Source organism: Liolophura sinensis, chromosome 8 (genome assembly GCF_032854445.1).
Source record: "Liolophura sinensis isolate JHLJ2023 chromosome 8, CUHK_Ljap_v2, whole genome shotgun sequence".
Classification (NCBI taxonomy): domain Eukaryota; kingdom Metazoa; phylum Mollusca; class Polyplacophora; order Chitonida; family Chitonidae; genus Liolophura; species Liolophura sinensis.
Window position 1 is genome coordinate 46,471,737 of NC_088302.1, and position 15,067 is coordinate 46,486,803.

Sequence of the window (15,067 nt, forward strand, 5' to 3'; positions counted from 1 at the left end):
AATGAATAATCAAACAATTGCTACTAACTGCTTAATATAATCACCAATTTCTTTCGAATACAGTTTGTTATACTTTCCCTTAGGTTTCACCAATGTTGGGTATTTTACTTTCATTTATTTGGTACAATTTTGCTAAGCGGCGTATGGATACTTACAACTCTTTATGTAAAGCGAGCAAATCTGGGTATCCATTGGGAACTTCTGCAACTGCATGGAACAGGTGGCTGTCATGGTAACCCTTAAAGTGCAACAACAAGAAGTTCACTGGAGATCTCTTCCTTTTGACCAATTCGGCATGCGCATTATACTCTGCACTAGATGTGGGTAGTTCGTTAGTTACCTGCCAAATTCTGCAGGCTTGCCCCACTCAGCCCGATTCCCTCCATTCATGAAACAGACGGTCAAATTTCGAGAGAAATATTCTTGAGAATGTCGCCAACACCAATCATTGAATAAATTATGATTTAACATGCACACAACGAAATTCCAAATATTCTGTTTGAGATAACACTAAAAAGTAAAATATGCCTATTTATGTTTTTTCCTCTTTCCTTATATGTGCAAAGAGGGCAGGACACAACATCGTCTGCATTCTAAGAGTGGACTTCAGGGCGACAAAGTAGCATTATTGGGTATGTAAGAGAGTGTGTTATCCACTGTGTAAACTGTCATATTCTTATATGACAGTGAGTTATTAGCCATTTACAAGAGTAGCATACATATATTCACTCATATGTTTTCCACTCGAGAGTCGTTAGTTTGTGGATTATTCAAGGCTACTGAGAGACCTTGAGATCTTTTGACAAATCGTACTCCATGTCACGTGCATTTAACTGCCATAACTCTTAGCCTTACGGGTACTACTGTGCATAAGAGTAATATGCCACAATATGTGGCACTGGTAGTTTCGTGCATGTGAGACTTTTTGCGGTTCGCTAAACTGAGACTGACTTTTCAACTGAAATACTCGACATCAACGAAAATATAGCAATCAGTGGAAAAGTTGATAGAGAGAGACACAAACGCAAAACTGATGATCTGCGCGTTTTCAAAGTCATATTAGGAACAGATGTAATCTTCATTTGGTTTTTAACCGCGGTGTTTTCTATAAGAATTTCTGTTGATGTGACTGAGAGTACCAGAGATTATTTTCATAACTTTAATTTAATCGTAATATTTTATTGGTGTTTTACGCCGTGGTCAAGAATATTTCACTTATACGACGGCGGCCAGCATTATGGTGGGAGCAGAGCCCGGGGGAAACCCACGACCATCGGCAGGTTGCTGGGAGACAAATTGGTATTAAACACAAATGTAAAATGAAGCACAACAAAGTTCTGGGACCGATTCAACGAAGCCAATTCTGAATTAAGTCAAAATTTGAAATACAATTTTAAATCATATTTTTGGGTTTTAGCAATTAAAATTTTGTCCACCTCATTAATGCTAACTTAACCGGCCCCGCTAGCACAGTTGGTAGATCGTCCGCTTCGGGAGCGGTAGATCCAGGGTCAATCTTGGGTCGAGTCACACCTAAGACTTTAAAAAAGGAAGTTGTAGCTTCCTCTCTTGGGGTTCAGCATGAAGGGGATAGTGTCACTACTGGTTGACCCCTATCAGTATAATGGTTCGGGCGGGGCGGCTTATTTGCCTTCGGTAAGGCGTCTCAGTGAAGCAGCACCAGATAAAAGAGCAGTGGAAATCCATCCTGCATATGACTGATAAAATTGTCATATGACGTTAAAACGACGTTAAACCCCAGGCACGCACTCACTCACACACTCAATGCTATCTTTCGACAAACGTGTCCAAATTTCAACTTTCACTACCAAATACTAAACATCGAAAAGAGAATTTAAATTTTGGCTTAAGTCAGAAACGGCTATGTGGAACCGGTCTCTGAGCACACTTAAACACGGTGTTTTGTTTTTTTTTCTTTTTTCGTTTGATAACGTGCTGCTCAAGATAAGGACAAATCTGTAATAATACTTGGGATGTTACGCCGTACCTAACAGTTTTTCAGTAATATGACGACTAGGAATCATTGGGTGTGTGCATGTAGACTGTCTTATTGTGGCCTGAAGATAATTGAAGATTTGCTTCAGTGGATTCAATGGAGCTCGTGCGTTCGACTCCAGTGCTTGCCTGTTCGGCTGCGACTTTAAGTCAGAAGGTTTGTGAAGTACCTGGCGAGGGGCCGAGGTTTACTTTGGGCACTTCCGTTTCTTACAGCCATATATCTGACCGCTTTCATACAGGTGAAAAAGCCTTGGATACCGCGTTACCACTCCCCAAAAAATCAAATCAATGGATACCACATCAAACTGTACACAACGAAGCCTTACGCTGCTTTAGCTCTGACTTACCTGGCGCTGTAGATAATGGTGCCGTTCTCATAAATATGCATGAGTTTATTGGGAACGGTAACTTCATGGAATGCGGCACTTTTCTCGTTGACAAAGTACAAATCAGGGACCCAGACCGCTCCCATGTTTTTAGGATCGAGCTCAAGGAAGGGGATTTTATGCAAAGGATCCTTGAAAGTGAGTCTATCGTCCCTCCAATTTTGAGTAATCAGCATATTCAGTGAGAAGTCCTGAAGAGAACGTGATATTCAATGTTTACTTTGTGTGTTCATGTAGGCACAAAGGACCAGGAGTTATCGATTTATTCATTTATTTATTAAAGTCTTGCGCCGAACTCAAGAATATTTCACTTATACGACGATGGTCAGCAGTATGGTGGGAGGAAACCGTGCAGATCCATGAGGAAACCCTCTGACATGCTGACAGACCTTTCCATGAACGACTGGAGAGGATGCCAGCATGAGTTGCACTTGAACTCACAGCCACCGCATTGGTGGTCGGCCCCTGGGTCTATGTGCTGCAAAAAGCCCCAGAGGGTTTTCGTTGTATGAATCATAGTCCTGAAATAATTACTGATTTTTGACTCCATAACGTGATATTGCCATTTGATTTTTCTCCCAGAGAAGCTATCTTAAACCGTTTTTGTAATTTTGTGAAAGGAAAATAAAAAAAAAACAAACAAATAAACAAAACAAAAACAAAAAAAACTCGCATGTACAGGTATGTAACCGGCCATTCAGTGAGCTTAAGACGCCATGTTATTTATGTTACACTGATGGATTGCGTGTAGCAAGTATAATTGTTACAGGGTACAGAAATGTGGCTGTATATAGTTACCACCCCTTGTCCTCAGAAATTGTACATTCTGTCAAGCAAACACACCTGAATAATTTAATATGACGATCAATTTGTTAATCTGCCAGCTTTCTTCCTAAATTTGCACAAGCAAGCCTTTCAGTGCTTCCATGTACATGCCTCGTTTTTAAAGTCACACAAGATGCCATTACTAAAGTAAAGAAGAAAAAATCTATTATATTTGTGTTGGCCTATTTATGTTGACGTTCATAATGCCGGATGGGGAATACTATTTATCAGAAAAACATATTCTGTATGCTCATCAAGACAAACTTACCATATCCATTTCGCTGACGGAGTCAAAGCTATTAATGTGAAGTTCAACGGTTACATTTGTTGGGTTATCTGAAAATAGAACATGCCCACCATGCATGACTAATTGTATATTGAATGTGATGACACTAGAACAGAGTAATTCTAGAACAGTCATGTTTTTAGTAATTGCAATTAACATAACTGCATTTTTTACCTAAATCCACTGAAGCCATGGAGCTACGGGGCGTGTAATTTGCTGCCTTTATAAATTTACATTAACGGTTAGAATAAAACCTTAACTAAGCTAAGTTGACAAGAGACCGTATTTCACCAGTTAAGTTTGAACATTTGCCAGCTATATTCGAAATAAACAGTCCGTCTTAGGTGTCTTCATACTTGAAAAAATCAAAATGAAGCACTCAAGATTCAATAGAAATTCTGTCATTTTATTCTCATTTGTCACATTGTAATCAAGAGAATCCTAAAACCTCCGATTCACTTTTACAATATAGTAAAAGACCTACAGCATAAGGAATAAGACCTCTTCTTGACTACGGCGTAAATACCAATCAAATAAATAAACAGACAGCAAAACCAGAGCAGCGACGCCATGTGATAACTGTCAAAGGGTCAAACGTAACCGGTGAAATACGACCCCTTGTCACTTCACCTTAGGTATTGTTTATTCCAACTGTTCATGTTAATGTTTAAATGGCAGGAAATTATGCGCCCCCTAGCACAACGGCTACAGCAGAATTAAACAAAACATGCAGTGATGTTAATTGTTATATATTGAACGTTCATAATATGTATGTATGCTTGAGGTTTAACGTCCTACTTAACAATTTTTCAGGGCCGTAAGTGGGAAGGTTTGTCAGCAACCTGCAGATGGTCGTGGGTTTCCCCCAGGCTCTGCCCGGTTTCCACCCACCATAATGCTGGCCGCCGTCGTATAAGTGAAATATTCTTGAGTACGGCGTAAAACACCAATCAAACAAACAAACAAACAATTTTTCAGTGATATGACGACTAGGGGTCATTAAGTGTGTGTGCAAATATTGTGTCTTTTTGTGGCAGGGGACGTCACCAATCTCCTATTACTCAAAATGCTGTGTTTTCACCACATTTAAAATACTGTCCAGGGGCCAGGCCTCGTTTAATACTTACAGGATAGAGAGTAAAACCAGAGCAGTGACGACAGTGTGATAGCTGGCAAACAGTCACCCGTAACTGGTGAAATACGGCCTCGTCTCAGTTTATCTCAGGGTTATATTTTAACTATTCATGTGCATATTTAAATAGTAGCAACTTACACACAACCACAAGTAGTATTATGTAAACAAAAATATGCAGTGATGCGGTGATTTTGAATAAGTAATTATAGAGCTCACTGAGGTATCGTTTTTTACCTAGCAGCAGTACTCACAAAGTGAATTCGGAAAGCACTAAAACATATGTATGTAAGACAACGTACCTTGATTGAAATTCGGAGCAATTTTGCTGCTGTAATTTGTCAACAAGTCGGCGAGAATATCGGCTCTGTGAAGATAAAAAGCCAGATTAAACAGCTGATATACCTCATTCCTATGTATTCCCTGTTTTTCTTGTATAGTGTGTCACACCGTTCCTACATGTACATGTATGCACTCTCTTATCCTTCTCGTATGATTAACGGTTTCTGAGTACTATTTGCTCTCTTGTCTGGTATGTCGCAATTTTTGAGTACTCCCTGATCTCTTCTTAGGAAATTCACAGTTGTTGAGTACAAGTCTTTTCTTGTGGGATACGTCACTGTTTCGGAGTATTCCTGCCCTCTTCTCGGATATGTCACAGCTTCTGAGTGCCCCCTGTTCTCTTGTTGGATATGTCACAGCTTCTGAGTGCCCTCTGTTCTCTTGTTGGATATGTCACAGCTTCTGAGTGCCCTCTGTTCTCTTGCTGGATACGTCACATTTTCTGAGTACTCCCTGTCCTCTTGTCGGGTACGTCACAGTTTCTGAGTAATTCTATTCTCTTGTGGGATACGTCACAGTTTTTGAATAATCCTTAAAAGTTAGCAGGGTTTTATGGATGAACTGTTGACAGACCATGTACAATATACGGCAGCATCGTAATGTTTGTGAGCAAAACAACAAAAAAGTTGGAGTAAATATCTCATCGACCATAGGACGATCTCAAGACACAGCGTTTGTTAGGCATAACAGTTAGCAGATCCATGCTATAGCATTGCTCATGCATGGATTTTTTAAAACCATCCCGCGCATGAAAACATGAATCAGGGTTATGAATCAGAAACAACACCGTAATAATAAATAAGACTCAAAGTATTTTTCACAATTGTGTCTCATTTTCGTAATTGGTTACTGCCAGACAAATGTGAAACATATTCTTGTCACAATATTGCTTAAATACTGGCGGAAAGCCATTATCATTAATTTATGAATTTCTGATACATGTTTTCCAGTGTAAAATGTTATGTTAAAAGTGAAAGATTCGTTCCGATGCATGTTATACAACGATAAACGGCTAATTGAAACCCGTTTCTGTTATAACCATCTCATATTAAACTTTAGCAAAACGTATAAATCAACAGACAACGACTGTTTCGACTAAAAGTGATAATGCAGGATCAGGTATTCGTCTCAGCAAGTATCCCCAACGTTAATGTTGATGCTTTTTTTTACAAAGACTTCAATTTAGTTTTACCTCAGCAACTAGGTGAAGTCGGGAAACATGCGTTCGGACACATTATACATTAACTTGCCCATAGTGATAATATGATGTAAAGTCGAAGTTTGATACTGAAATTCTCAACAAGAAGACAGACCCCAACCGAAGTTTACATGAATGTTCAAAGAGTGCTGGCGCGAGAATCCAGGATATATTATCCGGCTTTGGACTTGAAATTTTTATTGTGTTAAAAATCAGTTAATTGCAATTGTTTACATAAAGTTGGTTATGTTGATTTTTGAAAACTAAATAGTTCGAATGTATCCCATGTATGTTTGAAACTGCCTGACCGTGATATTCTTGACAATTTTCAACAAATAAATGATGCAAACGACAAAGTTGCCCATCGAACGAGCTCGAGCCTATCTTCAAATTATCTACATTTCGGCAGAATTCAGCGAACAACTATATGTGAATTTACCCCTACACTTCGGCAGAGTTCAGCGAACAACTATATGTGAATTTACCCCTACATTTGGGCACAGTTCAGCGAACAACTATGCGTGCATTTACCCTACAACTCGACACATTACCTGGTTGATTCTCCTGAAACTAGGTCCAAAAACAACCAGAAGAGGGACAAGAAATATCCTATGAGGTAGTTCATTCTGTAAGAGAGATGGAGAAAAAGAAGAAAATTATGTCAGACAAAAGCTAGACAAAATGGTATTTTAGTTAATCTACAGTTGTATTGATCTTGTTTCAACCCGTATATGGCTCTGCCCGTTATGCTCCCACTATAATTCTGACCGCCGTCGAATATTTATTTATTTATTTATTTATTTATTTGATTGGTGTTTTACGCCGTACTCAAGAATATTTCCGCCGTCGAATAAGTGAAATATTCTTCAGCATGGCGTTAAACACCATTCAAATAAATAAATAAATAAATATTAATCTTGTTTCAATATTAACAACGAAACTATTGAAAACAATACCCGTTTAGAATATTTCTAAACACAATACACTTCCATTCTGGTGCCATGCATATAGTCGAAATACACCTTGTACAATCTCCACGCTTTTTCCATTTTCCATTAGATGAATTAATTGGAAAAGCAATATACTGATCTCTGGAGGGAACGTGTCAAACAGGCCTGCGTACTGCTTTGTGTTTCAGCGGGAAAACTAAGAGCAGTGGGAATACTAGCGTAAGCCATTTGTTAGAGTTATATGTTAGACGGTTAACATATGACCTTAATTTCATGAACAATTCTATACATTAAGTGACAAGCATGATATGTGCCACAGAACCCTCCGAAGACGAGATCGATAGATCCTTGTAAACAATGTATCAGCTATACGGAACAAACGATACGCAAAGTTGAAAATTTTTATTCATTTACTAGTCCTCCCTAATTGCACTTTTCCATTCAGTTGGTGACAAATTCGGGACAAACATTAAAATATTGTGAAACAAATCGAGGCATCTCCCTCAAATTCCACCGAGGATTGTGGCTGGTTGGGAACTCCCAGTCACACATCATAAAGGGGTACCTCAAAGATCAGCGGGCCACTGAATCCGTCATAAATGCCCACTAAATCAACATAGCAATGTACATCCTTAAAAGCCATTATTAACTGCTGCATCACCATTCAACTATTAAGAGTGGTATAAGGTATACGTTTGGTTTGTCTAAGATTTTCTTTCAGCTGTTGTCTGTTGACTGTAATAGATATCAGCAGTACTGGTTACCAGAAATGAATCTGCACATGAAACATGCCCTAAACAAAAAGATGAATTCAGGCATAAGATTACTTATTTATTACAGAAATGTATGAGTATATGTCAAAGAAAGTTGTCGTTTATCTTCATAAGTGTAGTTGGTTGTGTTTCAGTGTTTAATTCGCAAAGATTCACACGTTTATAAACAGTTACCGTATGTTACGAAAGTGTTGAATGGCTTATTAAAGAATTTCCAGACAGCTGCATAACAAATTCAGTTAAAATACATCAGATTTTATTCTCTTTTACTGCAAAGGACCCATAAAGTATAATTCCCCCAAGCAATAACAACATTGCTTATTGTGTTTATAAAGTGTCAGTATAGATCTTGCACGAACAAATTTGCTTCCAGAAAGTTGTCCAGTGAAGGATCAGTTATGCAATGGGCAAAATAAAGTCTAACACTCTCGAACCAATAGGCGATAACTACCCTACCAAAACAATAAACATACCAATGTCCCCACGTATTCCGAGGAGTAACCATCGAATCTGGAAGCAGCGCGATGTTATGAAGAATGAAGCACACTTCCGACAACTCGTGTAATCACCAAAACTATGGAGTGGGGCCAATGACCCCAGCTGCCCTTCCTGGATTTTGCACAAAACGACCGGCAAGTCTGATCATTCTGTACAACGTCCACATAGGACATATCTGACCTTGGCATATCGCATTACTAAGTCATCCGGACAAAACGGGGGCTTACATAGAGATTTCCATCTCAACTTCTGTTTTGGCTTCTCTGCCAAAGAGTTGTCCAATTTGGCTCAAGCATGCAATCTGCTCCACAATCACCTAAGGCTTGATTGATGGCGGGAGCTACTGTTGGCTCAGAAAGAAAGCTTCACTCGAAGACCCTCATATACGTTCTGCACACTAGAACTGCCCTAACCAGATTGCGCCTTTCCGCGGGTTGAACGTAGCCCGGAACATTACGTAACAAAATGAGGTTGATTTTGCCTGCAGATTGCATGCTGGGATTTGTTGTACATGGTTTGATCATCGGATTAATCAAGTTTGGCATGATTAATAGAACTGTGTACCTTAGGGAAATCTCTACAGTCTGTCAATTTTGGAAACGGGATGTTTCAAAACCGCACTAACAGCTGATTTTACCCGCTGACATTGTTGCCAATTTGAGGTATGTTATTAACGCCTGGAAATTGCCCCGAAGTTTTATGGGAAACTAAATATCAGACTGATTCATTACCCTTTCCACTCTCTCGCGCATTGGTCACTAGATATACCAAAAGGCCACACGTCTCGATTTACAAGATAAACACATGTTTAGTTACACTAAATTAACAAATTACTGGTGAATTAACAATTAACACTAATTAACCAAGTTACATATGCGATATTTTCAATCGATTCAATTCATCTAAGCAGGAGTACATCATATGTTTCGGCATGTACAGTATAGTTCGCTAATGAAACTGCCTTAGTTTCAGTTCTCATGATGTCCAACTAATAGAACATCGTGGATTTGAAACCCTACTTAAAAAGTTTGTAAAGCCTATCTTGACAGTTGCTATATTATAGATGTTGGTAGACCGTTACTGAAGCGTACGTTTCATTATCAGCATGTCGACGGGGTCATGGCCATTGGTTCACGCACTACCGAGCATACAACAGTTATTACATGCCTGAGTCGTTACATAATAACCTCTTTGACCTTTTGACTTGACTCCCGCATCAATCAAATCCTGCGACGCATGCACACTTCATACACGCACCCCGCAATAAAAAAATAAACAAAAACACCCCATGCAACAAAGAAAACAACGCCTTCTTCAGATGGATCTATTCGAAGCTGCTGATAAAAATAAACCATTCTTCCAGTATTACTACTAGCGAAGAAATTCTTTACATAATGTACATTAGTCCTTGTAATTAAATGGGACTGTTGGATCCGTTTGCTTGTTGCTTTACAAAAAAAACATATTTAATGGCTTAGTTTTTCATATTTTATCCTTATTCCGATGACATAAACAACATACATGTACATCAATAGAGTTACTCTTTATAGATTAGAATCCGTTCGGGAAAAGAATATCCTGACAGTTTAACATAACTTCAACAAAAGGTTAAACTTTCCATCAGCACAGCCTTCGGGGCATTTTCAATGAACGAATGAATGATTATGGGTTAATGTTAAGCACATCGAAAATATTTCAGCCATATTGGCGAGGGCATTAATGCGAGAGAACATTTCGAATTTTGACCGTTATTAGAGCTTCAAACATGGAATAAGCAAAAGTTTTATTTGTGGCCAATTTCCGGAAGACCGTCTCTTTCGAAACATCTGCCATACCACCTGTTGAACTGCAGATAGCACAGTAACATGAAGCCTCAATTAATCTGTGCAAGCACCATTAGTTGCCTGCTATATCATTTGGACTATAAAAACAGACCTTTATGTGTCCTTGGCTTGTGGTTAAAGAATCACGAACATCGTGGGCAGTGTAGGGGCACAAGTACACAGATGTCTTTTCCCCAAAATTACCTGTTTTTATCAAAGAACCAACTTCGGGTTTTGCAATCATCATACTTGACCAAGGAAGTCCGACTGTGCATCTACATGGACGTGCATTGTATTGCTTCCCCGGTGTTATTACTTTCAGTGTTGTATGTTACATCAAAGTTTGTCCAACTTCAAAAGTCATTTCTGTGACGATTAGTTGGTGATCTGAGATTTCACGATATGCATTAATCAAGATAGTTTCTTATATTTTACCCGACTCAAGTGGAATGAAGAGTTTTTACAGTTACCAGTACAATTCTCGGAAGACCGATTTCAAATAAAGCGAGGTGCACCATGGGAAACTGCTTTGAAATATTAGCAGGATGATGAAGAGACCAAATCTTTTATTTTTTTCGATTCGCTTTTAGCGAATTGTTTTAGCCAATAAATCCAGTTGAAGGACAATCGGCTATGCTCAGGATGTGTGGTGGTGTTGTATAGAAGCTCTCGTATGCATCTAGCAGAGAATTATCCGATCCGGAATTCCCGGATAAAATCCATCTTGTGCATTATTTGACTGTGACTGTGCAGTGATTTATTGGTCACATGGGACTCATGGGAGCCCAGAGACGATAGATGCTTCGCGTCACACGCCATTACGTTACGAAAAAAGAATTCAATAGAATTAAAGCCATGAATGGCCATGTATTTTTCGCAACTGCTTTCTTTAGCCCTCTCGCATTATACTGTTTTGAAAATTAACAGTTTACTACACAGATAACATGTGGCTTTGTTTTGCCAAATCGATCTCAGCCTGAAAGAAGTGTATGTATGCTCGGATTCCTCTAAAATATGTGAATCCGTGTCCTCGTGTCTTTCTGTATTATTGTTATCTCCTCTGAGAGCCTTCTTACGGCAACCTATTATTAAGATAGCACGAGTATTGAGTATTCGCACATCGATATCATTAGTCAATTTCCGATGTAGAACGCCATACAAAAATGAAATTAAAGCACAGCCCAAAAGAACCGCTAGACCAGTACAATCAGGCACTCAAGCTCTCTCTTTCACAGTCAAGACCTCAAGACAACCGCTAGACCAATACGGCCTGTAATCTACGTCTCAAGTCAAAATCTCAAAACAACCGCAACTCTTAACACTCTCGCAGCTTAACACTCAGAGCTGAACGTGGGTTCAATAATAATGAAAATGAGTGAGTGAGTGAGTGCTTGGGGTTTAACGTCGTACTCAACAATTTGTCAGTCATATGACGACGAAGGAATCATTAGGGTGCATGTACGTGTAATGTGCCTCCTTGTTGCAGGACGGATTTCCACCGCTCTTTTATTTAGTGCTGCATCACTGAGACGACTTACCGAAGGCAAGTAAGCCGCCCCGCCCGAGCCATTATACTGATACGGGTCAACCAGTCGTTGCACTATCCCCTTCATGCTGAACGCCAAGCGAGGAAGTTACAACTTCCTCTTTTAAAGTCTTAGGTGTGACTCGACCAAGGATTGATCCTGGATCTACCGGTCCCGAAGCGGACGCTCTACCAACTGTGCTATCCGGGCCGGTCTAATGAAAATGAAGCGGAGGGATCATCAAGTGAATCCTGAATATCTAAACATTCCGCTCGCTACCATTTATATTTTTAGAAATGAAGTGGTTAGTCACTTGATAATAATCTCGGCATGTGGATCAAAAGCTTGTGAAACCTTTCACATTAACGAGGGAGATGCCTCGGCTTCATTATTAATAACCGCATCTCTTGTTCAGTCATCCACCAAAAGCAGTTTAGTCTTCAATCTTCGATCCTAAAAACAAATGCTACATCACATGTACATCTACATATGTACGAGAAAAGGCTTCAAAACATCCGTGACATTAGCGCAGTGATATGACACAAACAATTGTCTGCAACAACGGGGCTATCACAAACTATTTCCTTTCACTCTTCTCGGTGAGGTTTTATTGAACCTTTTGCCCTAAACAGCTTCAATATTTCTGACATAAGCTACTGATTGATCAAATGATAAGTGTTAAGGCAAGATGACATATTTCATTTTCCGAATCATCCAAGAGGAAGAGTTAACGCAAATAAATTTTCTGTGGTGCATACAGTTGTACTACATGAAACGTATACATTAAGAAAAAAGTGAAGAATGATGGGGTTTCTATTTTGACCCAGATATCGGTCATGTAGACAAGTGATCAATGCCACATCGCGATTCTACAGAATTTTATCAGCAAACATCATGACGTTGCCATTTTGGCAACCAGCATCGTACAAAAATACATTACGGGCTCTGTTTTATTACAGGTAACATTTTACATCTGGCTACATTTTCACACAGATTTTAAAGGAAAGGCCCATCAACCCAAATAACGGAATGTGCCAGACTTACAGATTTACAAATTTACAGAAAATCAATACTTAAGTATACCTTAAAACTGACTACTAATTATAAGCCGTTTTAACATCGTACGTATATTTTTAGATCTTGTGACAAAGACGTAAGATCAAGCTCTGAAATACGGAGAAATCAAACTGAAAGTTCAAGTTCTCCAAAATAATCAGGCTGTTTCTTTAGGTACAATTAATATCAAAAGTCTAATTGTTCGATAACATCGTGAATTTTGTCCAAGTATAAATATGGTTTGATATGTGGTATAAATGCATATAATTCATGCGACCCGGCACAAAAATTGATGTTGTTTGACACTGAGGCCACTCTTTAAATGACTGGCCCAAGCACGTTAAAAACACCTCTTGAAAAATTCGACAAAAAGATCGACCCAGGTTAAACCATGGGATGCCATCCGTTTGACCGAAATCAAAGGATGGGATGTCAAATTTTCACGACCCAACAGACAGACCGACCCGCAGACAGACAGAGTGACTTAAGGAGCTTGTCGCCACAGTTACAAAGTGAGACAATGTTTATGCACAACATGGATGGCTACTTGGCCTGAGTTTGTTACTTGGATTGTAGCCACGGATATCTGATTGGTCAATGAGTCATTGCAATGAGAGTTTCACTCACAAACTCTAGGATATGCTATCCTTGTTACCAGATCATGCTAGTATTGTAGTCGTCAGATAGAAAGTGGGCGTGTGAAACGACTGCGCATTAACAGAGTTCTGCCATCATTAAAATCAATCCCTACAACTGACAGAGAAAAGCTTTTAATAGCCTCGGTAGTCGTCTAACAAGGGGGATAGTTTTGACACATTGTCAGCAGCTCTGTAGCAATCGCTAATGAAGTGGCTTCTTCACTTTTCCATTGTCTAAACGAATTTACACTGACGGATTTACAGGAAAAGATAATAAATGTTCCAGCAGGCCATCACTGACATGACTGAGATGTTCGCGTCAGGTGTTTACAGTGGAGAAAAGTCTAAATATACTTATATCGAGAATGTCCAGCAGCCGCTTGCCTGGAAGAATGTTCGACATGCTATACGCTGAGTATTTTAAAAAACAAAGGAATCTAAATGCAAACGACCGAAAACCTGACAGCATGTGTAAAGGTACAAAAGACACAAAACATGGCAGCCCTTTATATTTGCATTATAATATTTTGGTATTGTGAGAATTTGTATAAATTCTTTGCAAACATGGCGTTAAGGGTGTGAAAAGAATATTATAGATCCACGCCAAATTTGTGTTCGCTACGCTCCAGATGTATTCTGTGTGGCATTTTAAATCAGTGCTTTTTGCGATGCTGTAGTTAGGTATTTCAAATTTAATTTTATGTTTATTGTATAAGAGCTATGTTTAATGATGGTTAAATGCAGTGTATATTAGAAATAAAGTCATTGTGAATTTCTAAATTTAGCTGATTTTTGTTTATTTTAATTGGTTTTAATTGGTCATTTTAGGGGTTTTGATTTTGAATTCAGCAATTCTCTTGTTGAAAGACAACTGTTTCTTGTTTATAACATGTTGATGATATGGCTGATATACTGCCCATGTAGCATGAAGTCATACGCATTCATCCATTCAGAAGATTTAACACAAAAAGTTTATATGGATAAAATATTTAATGTGGTTTGGAATGTTAACTGTACTTGTTTTCATAGCCGGTTTTTAGTTAAGCTGGAACATTAGCAATCATCTGATAGATTCAACAGCTTGAGCATGATAAAGTCAAATTGGTGGGTTGCTCGTTAGCACCAGGTTCCACTGAATGTGATCCTGACGTCGAACTGTTGGTTGTATTGTCCGGGACCTTCGACATTCCGAATAAGTACACCTCATTCCAGAAGTGCGCTCCAGTAATTTCCCGCAACACTGTTATGTGGAATGAAAACCTTTTTACCTCTATCATATTTCCATTTCAAATCCCATTTTATTATTTTTTCACAACATCCATGGCTAGGCTAATCAGTATTCAAAGAAGCACGCAGTGACGCATTCAACATCCATTGATTTATTTACAAATCCTGCGTTCCAACCAAATATGATGGGGAAGGAACGCGACTGGTGATAAATAAAGAAAGGGTAACAATCAATCAATGCAGAGCAATCAGTCAGCATTAACTTTTATATGCCGTGAATTTGAAATGGCAAAAGCACAGCATTTCGTCTTTTCAAAACATGCGTGACCTGTCAGTTTCGGAATTACATATTAACTACAATGTTAATTACGACAGATATAATATTCAC

The 15,067-nt window shown here is 38.8% G+C and overlaps 1 protein-coding gene across 1 annotated transcript in view; it reads right to left on the bottom strand.

Moving 5' to 3' along the window:
* Window positions 1-15,067, bottom strand: part of LOC135472943 (glycine receptor subunit alphaZ1-like) — a 36,165-nt gene that overhangs the window by 4,182 nt on the left and 16,916 nt on the right. The window contains exons 2-6 of the mRNA XM_064752681.1: window positions 6,740-6,814; window positions 4,951-5,015; window positions 3,499-3,566; window positions 2,367-2,596; window positions 156-238 (exon numbers count right to left, since the gene is read on the bottom strand). Coding sequence (XP_064608751.1) covers window positions 156-238; window positions 2,367-2,596; window positions 3,499-3,566; window positions 4,951-5,015; window positions 6,740-6,813 — 520 coding nt within the window. The 5' untranslated portion in view covers window position 6,814. The remainder of the gene's footprint in view (window positions 1-155; window positions 239-2,366; window positions 2,597-3,498; window positions 3,567-4,950; window positions 5,016-6,739; window positions 6,815-15,067) is intronic.